Source organism: Piliocolobus tephrosceles, chromosome 4 (assembly GCF_002776525.5).
Source record: "Piliocolobus tephrosceles isolate RC106 chromosome 4, ASM277652v3, whole genome shotgun sequence".
Lineage (NCBI taxonomy): Eukaryota > Metazoa > Chordata > Mammalia > Primates > Cercopithecidae > Piliocolobus > Piliocolobus tephrosceles.
This window is the reverse complement of record NC_045437.1, coordinates 37,450,522-37,465,447: the sequence shown is the minus strand read 5'-3', so window position 1 is coordinate 37,465,447 and position 14,926 is coordinate 37,450,522. Positions and strand designations below refer to the sequence as shown.

The 14,926-nt window shown below is 43.9% G+C and overlaps 1 protein-coding gene and 1 pseudogene across 4 annotated transcripts in view; one reads left to right on the top strand and one right to left on the bottom strand.

Moving 5' to 3' along the window:
• EGFLAM (EGF like, fibronectin type III and laminin G domains) overlaps nucleotides 1-14,926 on the bottom strand; it is a 199,471-nt gene that overhangs the window by 33,335 nt on the left and 151,210 nt on the right. For 3 of the 4 annotated variants that reach the window (XM_023216574.2, XM_023216575.2, XM_023216576.2), the window contains 4 exons: nucleotides 14,023-14,212; nucleotides 7,285-7,410; nucleotides 5,040-5,283; nucleotides 676-787 (listed from right to left, as the gene is read on the bottom strand). In XM_023216574.2, coding sequence (XP_023072342.2) covers nucleotides 676-787; nucleotides 5,040-5,283; nucleotides 7,285-7,410; nucleotides 14,023-14,212 — 672 coding nt within the window. The remainder of the gene's footprint in view (nucleotides 1-675; nucleotides 788-5,039; nucleotides 5,284-7,284; nucleotides 7,411-14,022; nucleotides 14,213-14,926) is intronic. The other variant, XM_023216577.2, reaches the window with a different exon arrangement.
• Nucleotides 1,413-2,069, top strand: LOC113225109 (annotated as a pseudogene).

The window sequence follows — 14,926 nt, the reverse complement described above, 5'->3', positions numbered from 1 at the left end:
TACTACTACTACTACTACTACTACTACTACTACTACTACTACTACTAAGTAAAGCTATTTAGTGCTGACCTGGCATCAGGTACTGCTGTTTTTTACATGTATAATTCTTTTAATTCACACAACAACTCTGTGAAGTAGGCACTATTATCATCATCACCATTATCCCCACTGATAAGAGGATAATGCTGAGACAAGAAAAACAATCTTGGTAGGTCAAGTAACCAGAATGAGCTCACACCACTGGTAAGTAATTGAGCCAGATTTTGAGCCCCAGGAGTCTGGACTCACAGCCCATTCTTGTCAGGCCTCCCCCATGCACCATGGGCCCTCCCCAGAGTCCGTGTTCTTACCTACTACCTGGTGCAGCTGATAAGAACAAAGATGGAGGTGGGAGGTGAAGAGGTGAAAGGCAATTTTGTAAGTGCTAAACGTATTGGGTGTCAACTCACTTAATCAACACAACAACTCTATGAGGCCCATACTATTATTATCCCCATTTATAGCTAAGTGATAGAAAAAATTAAGTAATTCGCCCAATGGGGAGCTGGGATTTTCACACAGGCACTGAAGTCCATGTACTTAACCACAACACTGTGCTGCTTTTGTACCAAGACAGGCAGAAAACAGTACTCTGGCTCACACTAACCATCAAGAGAAACGGTGTGCTGTTCTTACCTCTGCCATTCCCTCCACTACCTTCTGCTTATCCACCTGTAAGATTCCATTCTTTGCTGTGCGAGATACACGAAGCTCGTGCCAGTTGCCTAGGGTGAGGGGATCTTCACTCCTGTGGAAGGAAGATGTGATATTAATTTTATGTATCAAGTTGATCAGGATAAGGAATGCCCAGATAGCTGGTAGCACATTATTTCTGGGTGTGTCTGTGAGTGTGTTTCTGGAAGAGATGAGCATCTGAATCAGGAGACTTAGTAAAGATCTGCCCTCATCAACCTGGGCAAGCATCATGCAATCTGCAGAGGCTCTGAACTGAACAAAAAGGAAGAGGAGTGGGGATGTGCTCTCTCTTCCTGAGCTGGGACATCCATCTTCTCTGACCCCGAGCTTCGATGTTGGTTCTTTGGTCTTCAGACTTGGACCAAGACTTACATCATCAGCTTCTTGGTACTTGGGCCTTTGACTTGGACTGGGACGGACATCAGGGGCTCTCTGGTTCTCAGGCCTTCAGGCTTGGACTGGAAATACACCACTAAATTTCCTGGGCTGCCACCTTGCAGATGGCAGGCCGTGGGACTTCTCAGCCTCCATAATCATGCAAGCCAATGCCTCAGGATAAATCTCTCTACATGTCTATGTATAGCCTCTTGGTTCTGTTTCCCTGGAGAACCCTGACTAACACAGAAGGAAACCGAGCATGGGTTAGCATGTTATGGATCATTTTTGTCAATCTAGCCATGAGGAAGCTAATGCTAACCTTAGGCACCCCAATCCATTCAGTAAAAAGAAAACACTAATTACTGCTTAGTAACAACAGCAGGATTAGTTACTGTTTATTGGACCCCTTCATACAGTAGGAGCATTGCATTTATTGTTTGATTTATTCCTTACAATGAGCCTGAAATGGGGTTCAGTGAGCCTGGTGAAATGAGTTTTCTAGATGAGAGGTGGCGTGAAGGTAAAATATGGTGATGATTGCTCACAAGCTTGGAAGAAGAGAAAAATTATAGGAGCTATGATGTAAAAAACCAATTCTTTAGTGTACCAATGTCTGTAACATACTTTGAAATGCATAAAAAATAAGAAGGACCTTTTTGCTATAGGCCTGAGTGGTTGCTGTTGAAAAGGGCACGTACGTAAAACCTAGAAAACTGGTGGTGGTCCTGGCCAGACGCTACTCCAGCGCAAAGCTGTCATCACGAAGAACGTTGATGATGGCACCTCAGATCGCCCCCACAGCCACCACATATCCCCTTGGACAAAACTGTTATCAATAAAGATTTCTTCAGAGACCCTGGTCTTAAACACAAGGCCCAGTGGGAGGCCAAGGTCAAGTTTGAAGAGACAAACAGATGGGCAAGAACAAGTGGTTCTTTGAGAAGTTGCAGTTTTAGATGCTTTGTTTCGGTCATTAAAATTTTTTTTAAAAAATAAGAAGGATGGATGGACAGATATAACAATGGCTAGATATGTGATGAGGCAAATATAGCAAAATGTTAATTACAGACTATAGGTGCTCGGTATCAGGACGCTTACCGTACAATTCTTCCAATTTTTCTATATGTTTGAAATTTTTCATAATAAAATATTGGGAGGGAAACAGATTCCATATTTTCTGATATTGTAAAAATGATTAAAATTACATTAAAATTTCAATTATTCATTCAAAGTGGAAGTGCTTAAAGTTTAATGATATTTATGCAAGTTTTACTCATTACATTTTATAGTGAGGTGTGCAGAAAGAGACTCATTACTGCATTTGTATTTCTAGCAATGTCTAGTTCCTGGCCCTCGCTGAACTTCCCAATTATCTCGCGGTCCTGGATCATCTTTAGAAAACCATGAGGAATACCAATGGGCACAATTATTGAAAGGTCACCACCCCTTCACTTGATTTTTTTTTGCTTTGGCAAATGCTTTTGTGATTTGTTCTTAGCAATTAGAATTTAATCATATTAAATTCTATTGCATATTGGCTAAATCAATATGCAATAAAGAAATAAGCAGCCCTTTTTAATTGGTCTATCTCCATAACAGAGCCATTTCATGTTTTTGTACTGCAGAGGTCATTTGCTGTCAATATGCCACCTTCTTCAACATCCTTTTATCGATCACGGCCATCAAGAACTCATTTTGATTGTTGTGATTTTTCATCAAGTTCATAATGAATCTGCCCATCTTATCCTTTTCCTAAAGTTAAAATGATCTGGCCACTTCTGCAACTTCCTGCAGTTTGGGTTTTCACTGCATTTTCTTAATTAAGCAAGAAGTCTTTGAAATGGTTTTCAAAATAAACAGCTTCCAACGGAGCATCTGAAACACCAAGAGTAATCACTGTTGTTAGGTTACGCTCAGGAGGCGATGGGATAAGGGGACAGATGGTGGTTTGTCCCTTAGAAACTCTTGCCTCATTTTCATCACCTAATTCTGAAAAATTCTTTTTCCAGTTGCCTTCCCTTACAGGCAGTGAAACAATAACTTGATAAATGTACAAAAAAAAAATGAAAAACATCTCGCGTCAAAAATAAGCACAGAGTTATGAAAGAGAGAAATGCTGGACTTCTAAGGGTTCCATGTGCTCGTGACCCCACAGCTGGAGCTGCCACTGCAGAGAGGCAGTGTGGAGGGGGCAGTCTGTCCAGGAGGAGGGCTGATGAGCCCTGACCCTCTCCTGGATCTTTCTGGTCATTCCTTATCCAGGAAGAAAACCATTTAAAAGTGCAAGGTGATATTCAAGGTGTCTTCCTTTGTCAACCTGACACACAGTTCTAAGTGAATTGCTTAGGCTATTTTGCATAATCATATGTAAATTGAATCAATTAAATCCCCACCAAAGTTATCTTGAAATATAGGATGTTTTTGCATAACCAGAGGTACAACAATATTTATCCATTCCCCTAGAGGGGAAGGTGTCACTGATGTGCAGGAATTCAGCCACAAGGACAAAAACAAACCATCCTTTTTAAGAACTGTTAAAACCTAATGCAGGCCGGGCGCCGTGGCTCAAGCCTGTAATCCCAGCACTTTGGGAGGCCGAGACGGGCGGATCACGAGGTCAGGAGATCCAGACCATCCTGGCTAACACAGTGAAACCCCGTCTCTACTAAAAATACAAAAACTAGCCGGGCGTGGTGGCGACGCCTGTGGTCCCAGCTACTCGGGAGGCTGAGGCAGGAGAATGGCGGGAACCCGGGAGGCGGAGCTTGCAGTGAGCTGAGATCCGGCCACTGCACTCCAGTCCGGGAGACGGAGCGAGACTCCGCCTCAAAAAACAACAACAACAACAACAACAACAAACCTAATGCAGTGAGCATTTTCTATCAGCCAGGAAAAATGATCAGTAGTTAAGGGCAGTGCATGGTTTTAGCATCTCACCCACATACTCTTTTTAAACATGACAGTCTAGCAATATGAAGAGTGATGGAAAACAGTTTGCAACATTCTTTGAAACAACAGACTGACTGATATCACGTTATAGGGCACCATGGAACAAAACATTATAGTGAGTTTCAAAAGAGAAGCATTAGATAAACGTAGGAACAAGAAGTATGTCTGCATTCGATTAGTGGCCCCTCCAGCTTGAAGGTTAAAACTACCATCAATGCAATAAAAAGATGGGAGGCATAAATAAAAGCATCTGCATCTACAAACTACAGGCTCCAAGGAACAATCCACCTGCTAAGTAATTTAATAGCACAAACTAGATAACAGTAGGAAAGTTTTGACTACTCAGACCAGTTCTGCAAATACCAGCAAGTACTGCAGAAGCACCCATTTCCTGCTATGCTATTGAAACCACTCATTGCACATTTTTCTTGAGCATACTGCTTAGGGAATGGGTCTTTGCATTGCTGATGATTCACTGTCAGTTTCCATTAAAGAAATAGTTCAAGAGGAAAGAGAAAATTTAGAGTGAGGTCATCAAGGACATTTTTGTTCAAAAATATTAATACTTTTTTACTAGTTGACATGTATTTGCTGGATGCCCATCATGTGACGCTCTGTGTAAGATGCTGATTAGTTACAGTTCGTCAAGTTTCTGCGGATGACGTGGCATAACTTTAGGTGGAAATGGAGGCAGTCTACCTCCACCTGAAGCAAGTCCATTTTCCATAGTTTGGAGCATAGAATTGCACCTGTTGGGTAGTTATTTGAGAAAAGGAAGCCTTGTGGGAAGGAGAGTACTCTCCATGGGAAGCCTGCCATCTGCCTGAAGCAGGACGAGTCAGCACAAGTTTCAGAAGATAAGCACGTAGAGAAGACAGGGCGAGTGTGAGCTGCTGAATGGCAAGTTGGGTTTTTTTCTGAAGTGGTTACTATTTGCCTTTTTAAGGGAAAGGGTCCCAGAAGGTTTCAGCCCTCACCTGAGAACACCAGTCCCAGAGCCACAGTCAAAGCGGAACTCCACGTGGCCCCCTGCCATGTTGATGGACAGGAAGTCTTTGCTGCCTGTGTCATAGCTGTACAGGAGAACACCATCTCCTGAGTCTGGCCGAAATGTGATCTCAAACTCCATGAAGGAAAGGTAATGCTGGGGCTCCAGTGGCCAGGGAGTTGCAGCATAGGATCTCAGAGACTCTCTGAATTGAGGAATGGTCAAGATGAAAGCTGAAAAAACAAGCACGGTGTTAGAAATCAATCTGTGGCAGAAACTGGCCAGATGTGCACCCACAGCTGTGTTCTTTTCCTCCTGGGTACAGACCTAAACTATAATTCCCAGCGGCCCTGCAGTTAGGTTGCTGGTGTGACTGAATTCTGGCCAGTAGAATATGGGTGAAAGAATCATAGAGAACCCTAGGTGTGACCCCTAAAACTTCCCTCCATCCTCCATGCTCTTCCTCTCCTCTTGCATGCTGGCAGGATGCAGGTAGCAGTGGAGGACTCTAAGGTCCTAGAAGAGCCATTAGATGGAAGGAAACTGTGTCCCTGTATAACTGTGTGGAGCAGAACGCCCTCTCTCACCATCGTCTCTGACCTGCAGTGATTTTGTAATATGAGCAAGAACCAGCCTTGATTAGTAAGGCTTCTGAAATATGAGATGGTATGTAACAGCATTGGCTTACCCTGACTCATATGCCTTCTTTTAGGTGACATGAGATTTGAGATTACAAACATTTTGCCCAGCATGGTATCTTAAGTCCAAATCTGAATTAGGGAAGAATTTGACTAGTTTTGTGATCTTAGCCTCAGTTTTACTTTCTTTTTATTTTAATTTTAGAATTCGGCAAAAATGATTTTCCAAAATCATTTTTGGAACCCTCCATGATTTTCCAAAATCTTTGAAATTTTCTGTTATTATTTGCGTGTGTGTGCACACATATGTGTATTTGTGTGTATGTTTCCATGTTTATCTACACATGGTGTGTGCATGTATATATATTTACATACTCTCTGTACATTCAGTATTAAAGTGTGGAATAATTTAGTAGAACAGTACAAATAAAGATTAATTTTGTCCCATCACATTGTTCATGTTTCTGTGTCTACCTTCCCAATCCTTTTTTTTTTCCAAGATGGAGTCTCGCTCCGTCACCCAGGCTGGAGTACAGTGGTGCTATATTGGCTCACTGCAACCTCCGCCTTCTGGGTTCAAGCAATTCTCCTGCCTCAGCCTCTCAAGTAGCTGGGATTACAGTCGTGCACCAACACGCCCAGCTGATTTTCGTATTTTTAGTAGAGATGGGGTTTCACCACGTTGGCCTCATGATCCGCCTACCTCGGCCTCCCAAAGTGCTGGGATTACAGGCATGAGCCATCGCGCCTGGGCCCACCTTCCCAATCTTTGATCAGAAATTGACAGATATTCTAAAGAGCATGAGCATGAGCTTTAAATGCTTTGAATTCAGTCTGATACAAACCATACCAATCCAGGCTTTTACTTGGGAGGCAGAGGCAGAAGAATGGTGTGAACCCGGGAAGTGGAGCTTGCAGTGAGCCGACATCGTGCCACTGCGTTCCAGCCTGGGCGACAGAGCGAGACTCCGTCTCAAAAAAAAAAAAAAAAGAAAAAAGTTATTCAAGGGCCAAGAGGAGCCCACTCATTCTTAGCATCTTGAAATGAACATATGTTTGGCCGAGGGACGGAAGGTGCCCTGCAGTAAGAAGTGCTGAAAGGCTCAACATCAGATGAGTGAGTTATCTTTACTAAACAAATTTTGGCAGTCAGACACTCCAACCTGGTTTAAAAAAATGTTTCCCCCATCTCTCCCAACAAAGCAGTGTTGATCCCATAAAAGTGTATAGGGCTTTGTTAGCTTTGTTAAAAGTACATTAATGAGGCCTGGCGGGTGGATCACTTGAGGCCAGGAGTTTGAGGGCAGCCTGGCCAACATGGTGAAATCCCGTCTACTAAAAATACAAACATTAGCTGGGCATGGTGGCACACGCCTGTAGTCCCAGCTACTCGGGAGGCTGAGGCAGAAGAGAATCACTTGAACCCAGGAGGCAAAAGTTGCAATGAGCCGAGATGTGCCACTGCACTCCAGCCTGGGTAACACAGGGAGCCCTTGTTTCATATAAAAAAAAAAAAAAAATCTACATGGATGATAAAGTACATCTACACAAATTAACATGCAGATAGAAACCGCTATCAACTTGCTTCTCTCTCACCGTCTTCACAGTGTCGACCTTTAAACCCAAGGGGACAGAGGCAAATGTAGGAGTCGGCTTTGATTGCTGTACAGGTGCCACCATTGACGCACGAGGCCTCATCGCAGATTCCACTGCTGCATTCCCCTAAATACAGAATGGGAATTACAAAGCCCATCCGCCATGTGTGCCAGTCCAACACAGTGGCACTGACCCCACCAGCAGCTCATGGTTCTGAATAAATACAGTTCAGTTCTTACTCCTGTTGATTTGCAGCTCTGCACAACTGCAAACAGGCTTTCAGGATAAGTGGAACCTGCTCTTCATTTTAATTTGATTTTGGTTTGTCCTGTATGAAGAGCCATAGAGACTTTAAAAAACATGATGGACACAATAAATCAAATAATACATTTCTGGGCAATTTTATGACCACTAACTGGGATGACTGAGCTGTTTCTGCTTTAATTCATCTCTCTGTTGCTCCCACAAGAGCATATTTCAATCCCTCCAATGTCAACAGGGTGTTTATGTTAAAAGCGTTCTAAATTGCATGACCCCAATTAGCTTAAGTGCTGCTGCCTTGTTGGTTCAAAGTTGAGACAAGCAAGGTAGGCACGGAAGGAGTTACCCAGCCACATCTAAGCTGATTAACTCACCTGGATTGTCAACTCCTCTGTCTGGGGTAGGAAGCAGGGAGAGAGGGAGGGCCCCATAATACGTTGGCACGTGGGTTTCAGAATCCCTATTTCTACTTCCAAAGTTACACCCTGATGAGGGACAGAAACGTGGCTTGCAGTAAGAAGGCTGAAAGGCTTAACACCCGATGAGTGAGTTCTCTTCACCAAACAGATCAGAGAGATCCAGAAAGGGTATCCTTCGTCATTTTCAAGTGCAGGTCATCAGAGGAAAACAAATGGACTTTTCATGGGCTGTTTTTCTTCTGCTTCTTTGTGTTTTCTCTTTGTGTGTAAGAAATCAGTTAGACAGATGGACCACCATCTGGCCCAGAACATGAGGGAGTACAAAACACTTTTTCTGGGGGTGGAGGTAGAAGGGCGTGCCCCTGGAAATGAAGGGTCCAGCTGCGCTCTCTCCCAGTCGTCAAGGCTTCCCTCTGCATGAGCTGGTAGCCCACCCTGTGAGGGCAGGAGCCCGCACTAGCCTGAATGTGTCATCTCGGTCGGATGAATCTCTCACCCTTCCCTCCTTGAATTGGTCCAGACTTTTCATAAAGACTCACTGGGAGGACGGGTAAGGGCCAGGCACCCAGGGTAGACCCAGGAGAGGAGACTGACTTCAGGAACTGCTAACAGAATGTAATTAAAGCCCGTGCAGATGGCTTGCCACCCCAGCTGGGGTGGGCTAGCCTCTGTGAATTCCAGCTGGTGGCTACTGAATGTTCAGGCAGACATGGCCAGTGGTCTCCGGCCACAGCCCTAAGAATGTCACCCCCAGCATTCGCAGTCTCCACAGAGATGCTGGCTGACTTCGATCTTAAAGAGCCAAACTCTCAAACGTCCCTGAGCCCTGCCAATTTCTGTGTGTTGTGATTCCTTCCCAGAGCTTGGCTGGATCCACAGAAAGAAGCGGGGTCCTTGTATGTTATTTTAGATGAACAGAAAAGGATTACTTTACAAATCTTATGCATTTTAACTATTTTTTAAGAGGTGAGGGTAGGTCATGAAAGCCAGATGGAGTTGCTGACTTGGTGAAAGCAGTATTTCAGCAAGATTACTCTGGGAATGGCACGCAAGACAGACTGATGAGTGACAGGAGTGGAGGAGAGGAAAGAAGTCCTATAGGGGAGTGAACAGGGTGGCCACAAAGAAAATGGAGAGACTGTGAAGGATCAGACATCCAAGGAAGGAAGAAATGAGAGATTCACTGTAGTGGTCGAAGGGCAAGAAGATTCCTCCAGCACAATCTCAATATTTGTAGCTTGAAAGACTAAAAGAATGGTGCAGGAGGGAAGAAATAAGAGTGGCTGTGGACAAGACCTGACTTCTGCAAAGCAAAGGGAGCGGTTGCTTTGGTTGGATTTAAGTCTAAGATGACTGTGGACATACTCAGTGCTGGTATCAGACCTCGAAAGAAGGGAGAGAGGTTCCCAGAGTTTCCAAACCGGTGTGGGTACAGGGTCACACAAGGCATGGCACTTGTGTGAGCTGGAGAGAACCTGAGCATGGGTGAGTAAGCCACAGCAGGGGCTCTGTGAACCGAGAAGGAAAAAATATTGCATCTGTATTTTGCCTAGCCTCTGCCTGGAGCTGGGTATGTATTTCCATCAACTTTCAATGCAGGCAAGATATTTCTAGTATTAGTAGTTCTTGTGACTTGTGACCAACAGACCTCACAGTTGTTGTCACATTCCATTTATTGCACATATTTCAAAGTATCATTTATACTTGTTGCTACTTTGAAGTCATGGGAGTTATTTCACCCACCATTAAATAATTCTGTTTCTTAATGCTTTATAAAGGAGCACATATATTATTGTAAAAGCAAAACAAAAAATACGTGATAGGGCTGGGTTTCAGTATAATTGTTTCCCCTTATAATATTACATATATTATTTTTCTCCATTTAAGAACATTGTTATGAGAAGAGGCCCATGGGCTTTCCCAGACCACCAAAGGGGGCTGCAGTGCAAAAAAGGTTAAGAACCCCTGGGCTACTGAGAAGAGAGAACCCTGGCAGCAAGAGCCCAGGGAAGCCAGGAAGGGTGAGTGCAGAGTGTAGCTGAACAGGTTCATTTTAGGGGGAAAACTCTCAACTCAGAGTGATGAGGAGAAGAGGTGGGTGCGGCAAGGTCATGTATACATGGACCTCATCATCAATATGGAAAGTCACTTTCACCAGCGCCTACCATAGGCCGGCTGTTGTGTAGGTTTCTGCTAGATAAGAAAGCAAGAGGTAGAAGAGAAATAAGACTTCTAAGGAGGGGAAAGAATGTGGAACATTATTGGGTGGAGTTCCTTAAAGAGACCATGAACAAGGAGAAACTTCTCTGTCTCCAGCCCCCAATCCATAACTGAGGCCCACCTACTTTTCCCCTGATGATCTGTCAGATCTCTCTCTGTTTCTACCACCACTACCACCTGGATTAAACCGTCATTTGTCATGTGACCTACTGCAATAGACCTCAGCTGGTCTACATGTATCCCTGAAAGCCCCTTCTAATGAGCTTTCAGGGGATCTTCTCAAATCACAAACTACATCATGGCACCCATCCCCCACTTCTTCTTCCCCTGGAATAAGCCCTTCCCTGGCCTGGAACGTCCTTCTCTCCCTTCTCCACATTTTCACTCCTACTCTTGCTTCATATTAACATCCTCTTCTGAGAAACTCTTTCCCCGGCCCCCAAACCCTACAACCTCCCTATTGAACATCACCATTGCAGCATCACTTCTCCTTCATAACACTTACCCCAGGTGTAACTTCACCTTCACTGTGTGATTATTATATTAATTTGGTCTCTCCTCATGGTAACCATAAGAGGACTGAGCCTTGTTCCTTACTTGATCTCCAGCACCCAGCACTGTGACAAGCACTAAGCAGGTGCTCAGTGAAGTATTTATTGAGTGAAATGAGGAAAAGAGCTGGTAAGCCAGGGTGAGACCCATGGTCACCACAGACCCCTTGAATCCGGGAAGTGGCTCTGTGACTGCTCCAGCAGAGTGGGGATATCCAAGACAGGATGGGCATAAATGAGCGGTGGAAATATAGGTTTGAGAATCTGAATAGAAATAATCAAGAGCTGGACCAGAGAACGCAAAATTTGCTGAGATTTCTGACTAACTATTGTAGAATGTGACTTGCAGAGAGCACAGGGGCTGGGAACAGGCTAACGAAAGACAGGAGATGAAGTGGAAGGAACTGAGTAATGAAAGGCCCCTCTGGGGAATGAAAACAGGTTTAGTGGGAAGGCAGAGAAGAAGTCACAGCTGAAGATGGCAATGCCAAGTTAGAGATATCAGACGGGAAACCATAACCTCCCTGGTGAGGCTGCGTTTGACTTACAAAAACTTGAATTTCAGGAGGAGTAACCCAAAGGACAGCAAACATGAAAGCTGAGGAAGGATAACCAGCCCCACTCTTACAACCCTGGGGAAAATGAAATGGGAAGAAATGTAAAACACCAACATGGCTGACAGGTGCCATTAACATTCACAGAGAGAAATCTAGACAGTAATCCAATAGCTGTATCCAGGGAGCTGGAGCCCGCAAGAGAGGTCTTTTTGGTGCCACCTGCTGGAGAAGCGGGTATCACACTGTGCCGGAATTAACAAAGCTGGCAGAAATCAATTCTTGCCCAACTTTGCAACCTCTGAACTACCTGTAAGAGGTTTCCATGCCATCTCAGGACTGCCAGGTTTATTCAGGGCTGTTCCCCTGAAGAAACAGATTATAGCTGGTTTGATGGGTAGGATTAGAATATGAATAATAATATTAATAACAGGAAATATTTATGAAATGTTTGTGATGTGCAAAGTCCTATTCTAAGTGCTTTTTATGCACCACAACTCATTTAAACAAAATAATCTTATGAGGTAGATACTATTTCTAGATGGGGAGACTGAATTGCAAAAATTTTTCAAATCCAGGTAATCTGCCTTCAGGGTCCAGGCTCATAAACAAGGCATGTGATTCCTAATGGAATGGCTGGTTCTTATGTTCTGAATCATCACAGAGAGAAAACGGATTCTGGAGACATTGTCCTACCATAGTGACAACTTTAATAACTGTTCCAGTCATTGCTGCTTACTGTTTACTTTGACCAAGTAATCAACAGATAGTAAACTTTTTTTGTTAAGTAAACTGCATCTTTTATAGTTATAACAATGGCATCACCTACAGGAGTGAACAAGGTGGAGGTAGACAATTTGGTAGCCATTGATGTAGTTGATTTTGTTAAGAGGGTAGTCCCTGGTGCCAGAATGGCTGAGGTCACTTTAGGCTCTACCACTTACTAGCTGTGTGACCTTGGGCGAGTTACTTAACTGTTCTGTGCCATTGGTTTTTTGTTTTGTTTTGTTTTGTTTTTTGTTTTTTAAGACAGAATCTCACTCTGTTGCCCAAGCTGGAGTGTAGTGGCACAATCTCAGCTCATTGCAACCTCTGCCTCCTGAGTTCAAGCAATTCTCCTGCCTCAGCCTCTTGGGTAGCTGGGATTACAGAGGCGTGACACCATGCCCAGCTAATTTTTGTATTTTAGTAGAGATGGAGTTTCACCATGTTGGCCAGGCTGGTCTCCAGCTCCTGACCTCAGGTGATTTGCCTGCCTCAGCCTCCCAAAGTGCTGAGATGACAGGCGTGAGCCATCGCATCCAGCCCCATTGGTTCTTATCTGTAAAGTAAGGCTAATGATAGCACCTACTTCATAATAACCTTGGAAAGATCAAAGTAATTTAGAATGATGCCTACTTAAAGTAGATGCTCAACTAATATTAGCTACAAGAAAAACAAACAAAACAAATAACTGTTCTAGGAGTCATGAGGATTGAATCCTACCTCTGATTGAGGAATGGGGAGAGGGATGAATTGATATGTGGTCAAGAAAATGCAGCAAAATGTTAACGGTAGAATCTAGGCAATGAGACTATGATGTTCACTGTGCATTCTTTCAAAATAACATCTTAGAGATGGGGCTTGGCAAAGTCATGAGGATGTGATGCTTAGAGTAGTGAGTGAAAAGGAGAGTATCCTAGAGATATCGATCCAGAGTCCTGATATCATAGAGACCCTGTTATGGACTAAACTGCTTTTCCTCCCAAATTCACAGTTGAAGTCCTAACTCCCCGTATTTGGAGATAGTATCTTTAAGGAGGTATTTAAGGTTAATTGAGGTCATAAGAGTGGGGACTTAATCCGGTCTGATTGGTATCCTTGTAGGAGGATATTTGGACACACACACACAGAGGAAAGACCCCTGGAGCACACAGTGAGAAGGTGGCTGTCTGCAAGCCAAGGAGAGAGGCCTCCCCAGGAACCAAATTGGCCGGCACCTTGATCTGGGACTTCCAGCCTCCAGAACTGTGGGAAAATTAATTTCGGATGTTTAACTCCCCCAGTCTACAGTATTTTGTTATGGCAGCTCTAGTAGACAGTCCCTGAGTTAACCAACCTGGGAATTACCTACCTGCTGCCTTCAGTGATAGAATAAACATCCTTATTGCTTTAAAAATAAGCCTAGCTCTGCCTGCTACTTTCAATAAGTTATTTAACTTCTGCAAGCCCTAGTTTCTTCATCTATAAAATGGGCATGATAATAATTTCTACCTCTTAGAGTTACTGTGAAAGTAAATGAGAGAGTATATGAGAAAATGTTTGGCACTGTGATCATGAATTAGAATTTGACCACTTCTTTAAGAAACAGAGAGTATATGAAAGCTCTTCTTACATTACTGTGTTAGCTCTTCCACTGGACTGGGTGAGGTAAGGTAAATGGGCTGGATTGCTTATTGCTTTGTCCAATAAGACCATGCCATATTTCATGATGAGACCCAAATTGCTAGCAAGACACAACCAGTGTTTGGTGCACACACTGTTTCCATATCTTGGTGTTCAGATGCAGAGTCAGCATGTCTGCAGAGCACCAGCCTCACCCCTGGGGCCCACCTCCCTCCTGACGTTCTTCAGGTACCAGCTTCCCAGGGTAGCACCTAATGTTGTTGTTCCCTCCATGGGCCAAGCCAGAAAGGTAGTCCCATAAGACATACGTCCCATAAGACTACCCCAACCCACCGGGCAGCCACTTACCCACATCAGCACCACTGAGTGCTTTTCCCAGGGGCCAGGGCCTCATGTCGATTCTCCTCCCATTCACAGTGAGTGACTGCGCACAACCTTGAAAGCCTCGGTTTGTCCCTGTTGCTCTGACCAACCAGTAAGCGCTGGGAGCGCCACCAAGATAGAGAGGTGTCCGGAAAGTAATTTTACTGTATTGGCCCTTTAAGAAAGATGACCACTCATGAATACTCTCACTAAACAAAATCGAAAGCCAAAACACACCAGATTTTTATGAGAGACATGGTTAAGACGTCAGTGACAGCTCCAGCATTTTCTTCCATCTGTATTTATCTTTAAGACCTTGCCTTACTGGAAAATTAAATCCATGATTACCGTAGGGAACTCAATGAGTTTCTCAGAGGGCTGTGCTTCCAGAAGGGAGGATTTTGGAATGTCTAGAAGGGAAGGGAAGGGAGGTCAGAGCCACGCCTGACCCACCAGGCAGTGAACCATGCTAGGCATCCAACAAAAACGTTCTCTTTCCAGTCCTGACACCAGCTGATTGTGTACTTTGGAAGGATCTTAGGGCTATTCTGTGCCTCCAAAGGTGATAATACTAATTTCATATACAGTGGGCTAATCATTACCTTTTCATTGTCCTAGTCACCTTTATACTATATCCTGAGAGAAACATCGTTGGGGTGGGGTAGGGGGTGGGGGGAAATTACCAAACAGATCATGATGCAAAGTGTTTTGAAATTTGCTTATGAATATGACTTTTTTTTTTAAGTGTTGTTACAGTGAGGTAGGAAAATTTCCCATCTTAGACCAAACCACGATCTGGATTGCAGGTTTTAAGGTTACAAAATACAGAGCTGAAGATTAGGTGGGACAAAATTAAGCCCCCCTTGGCCATTTTTTTTTTTTTTTTTTT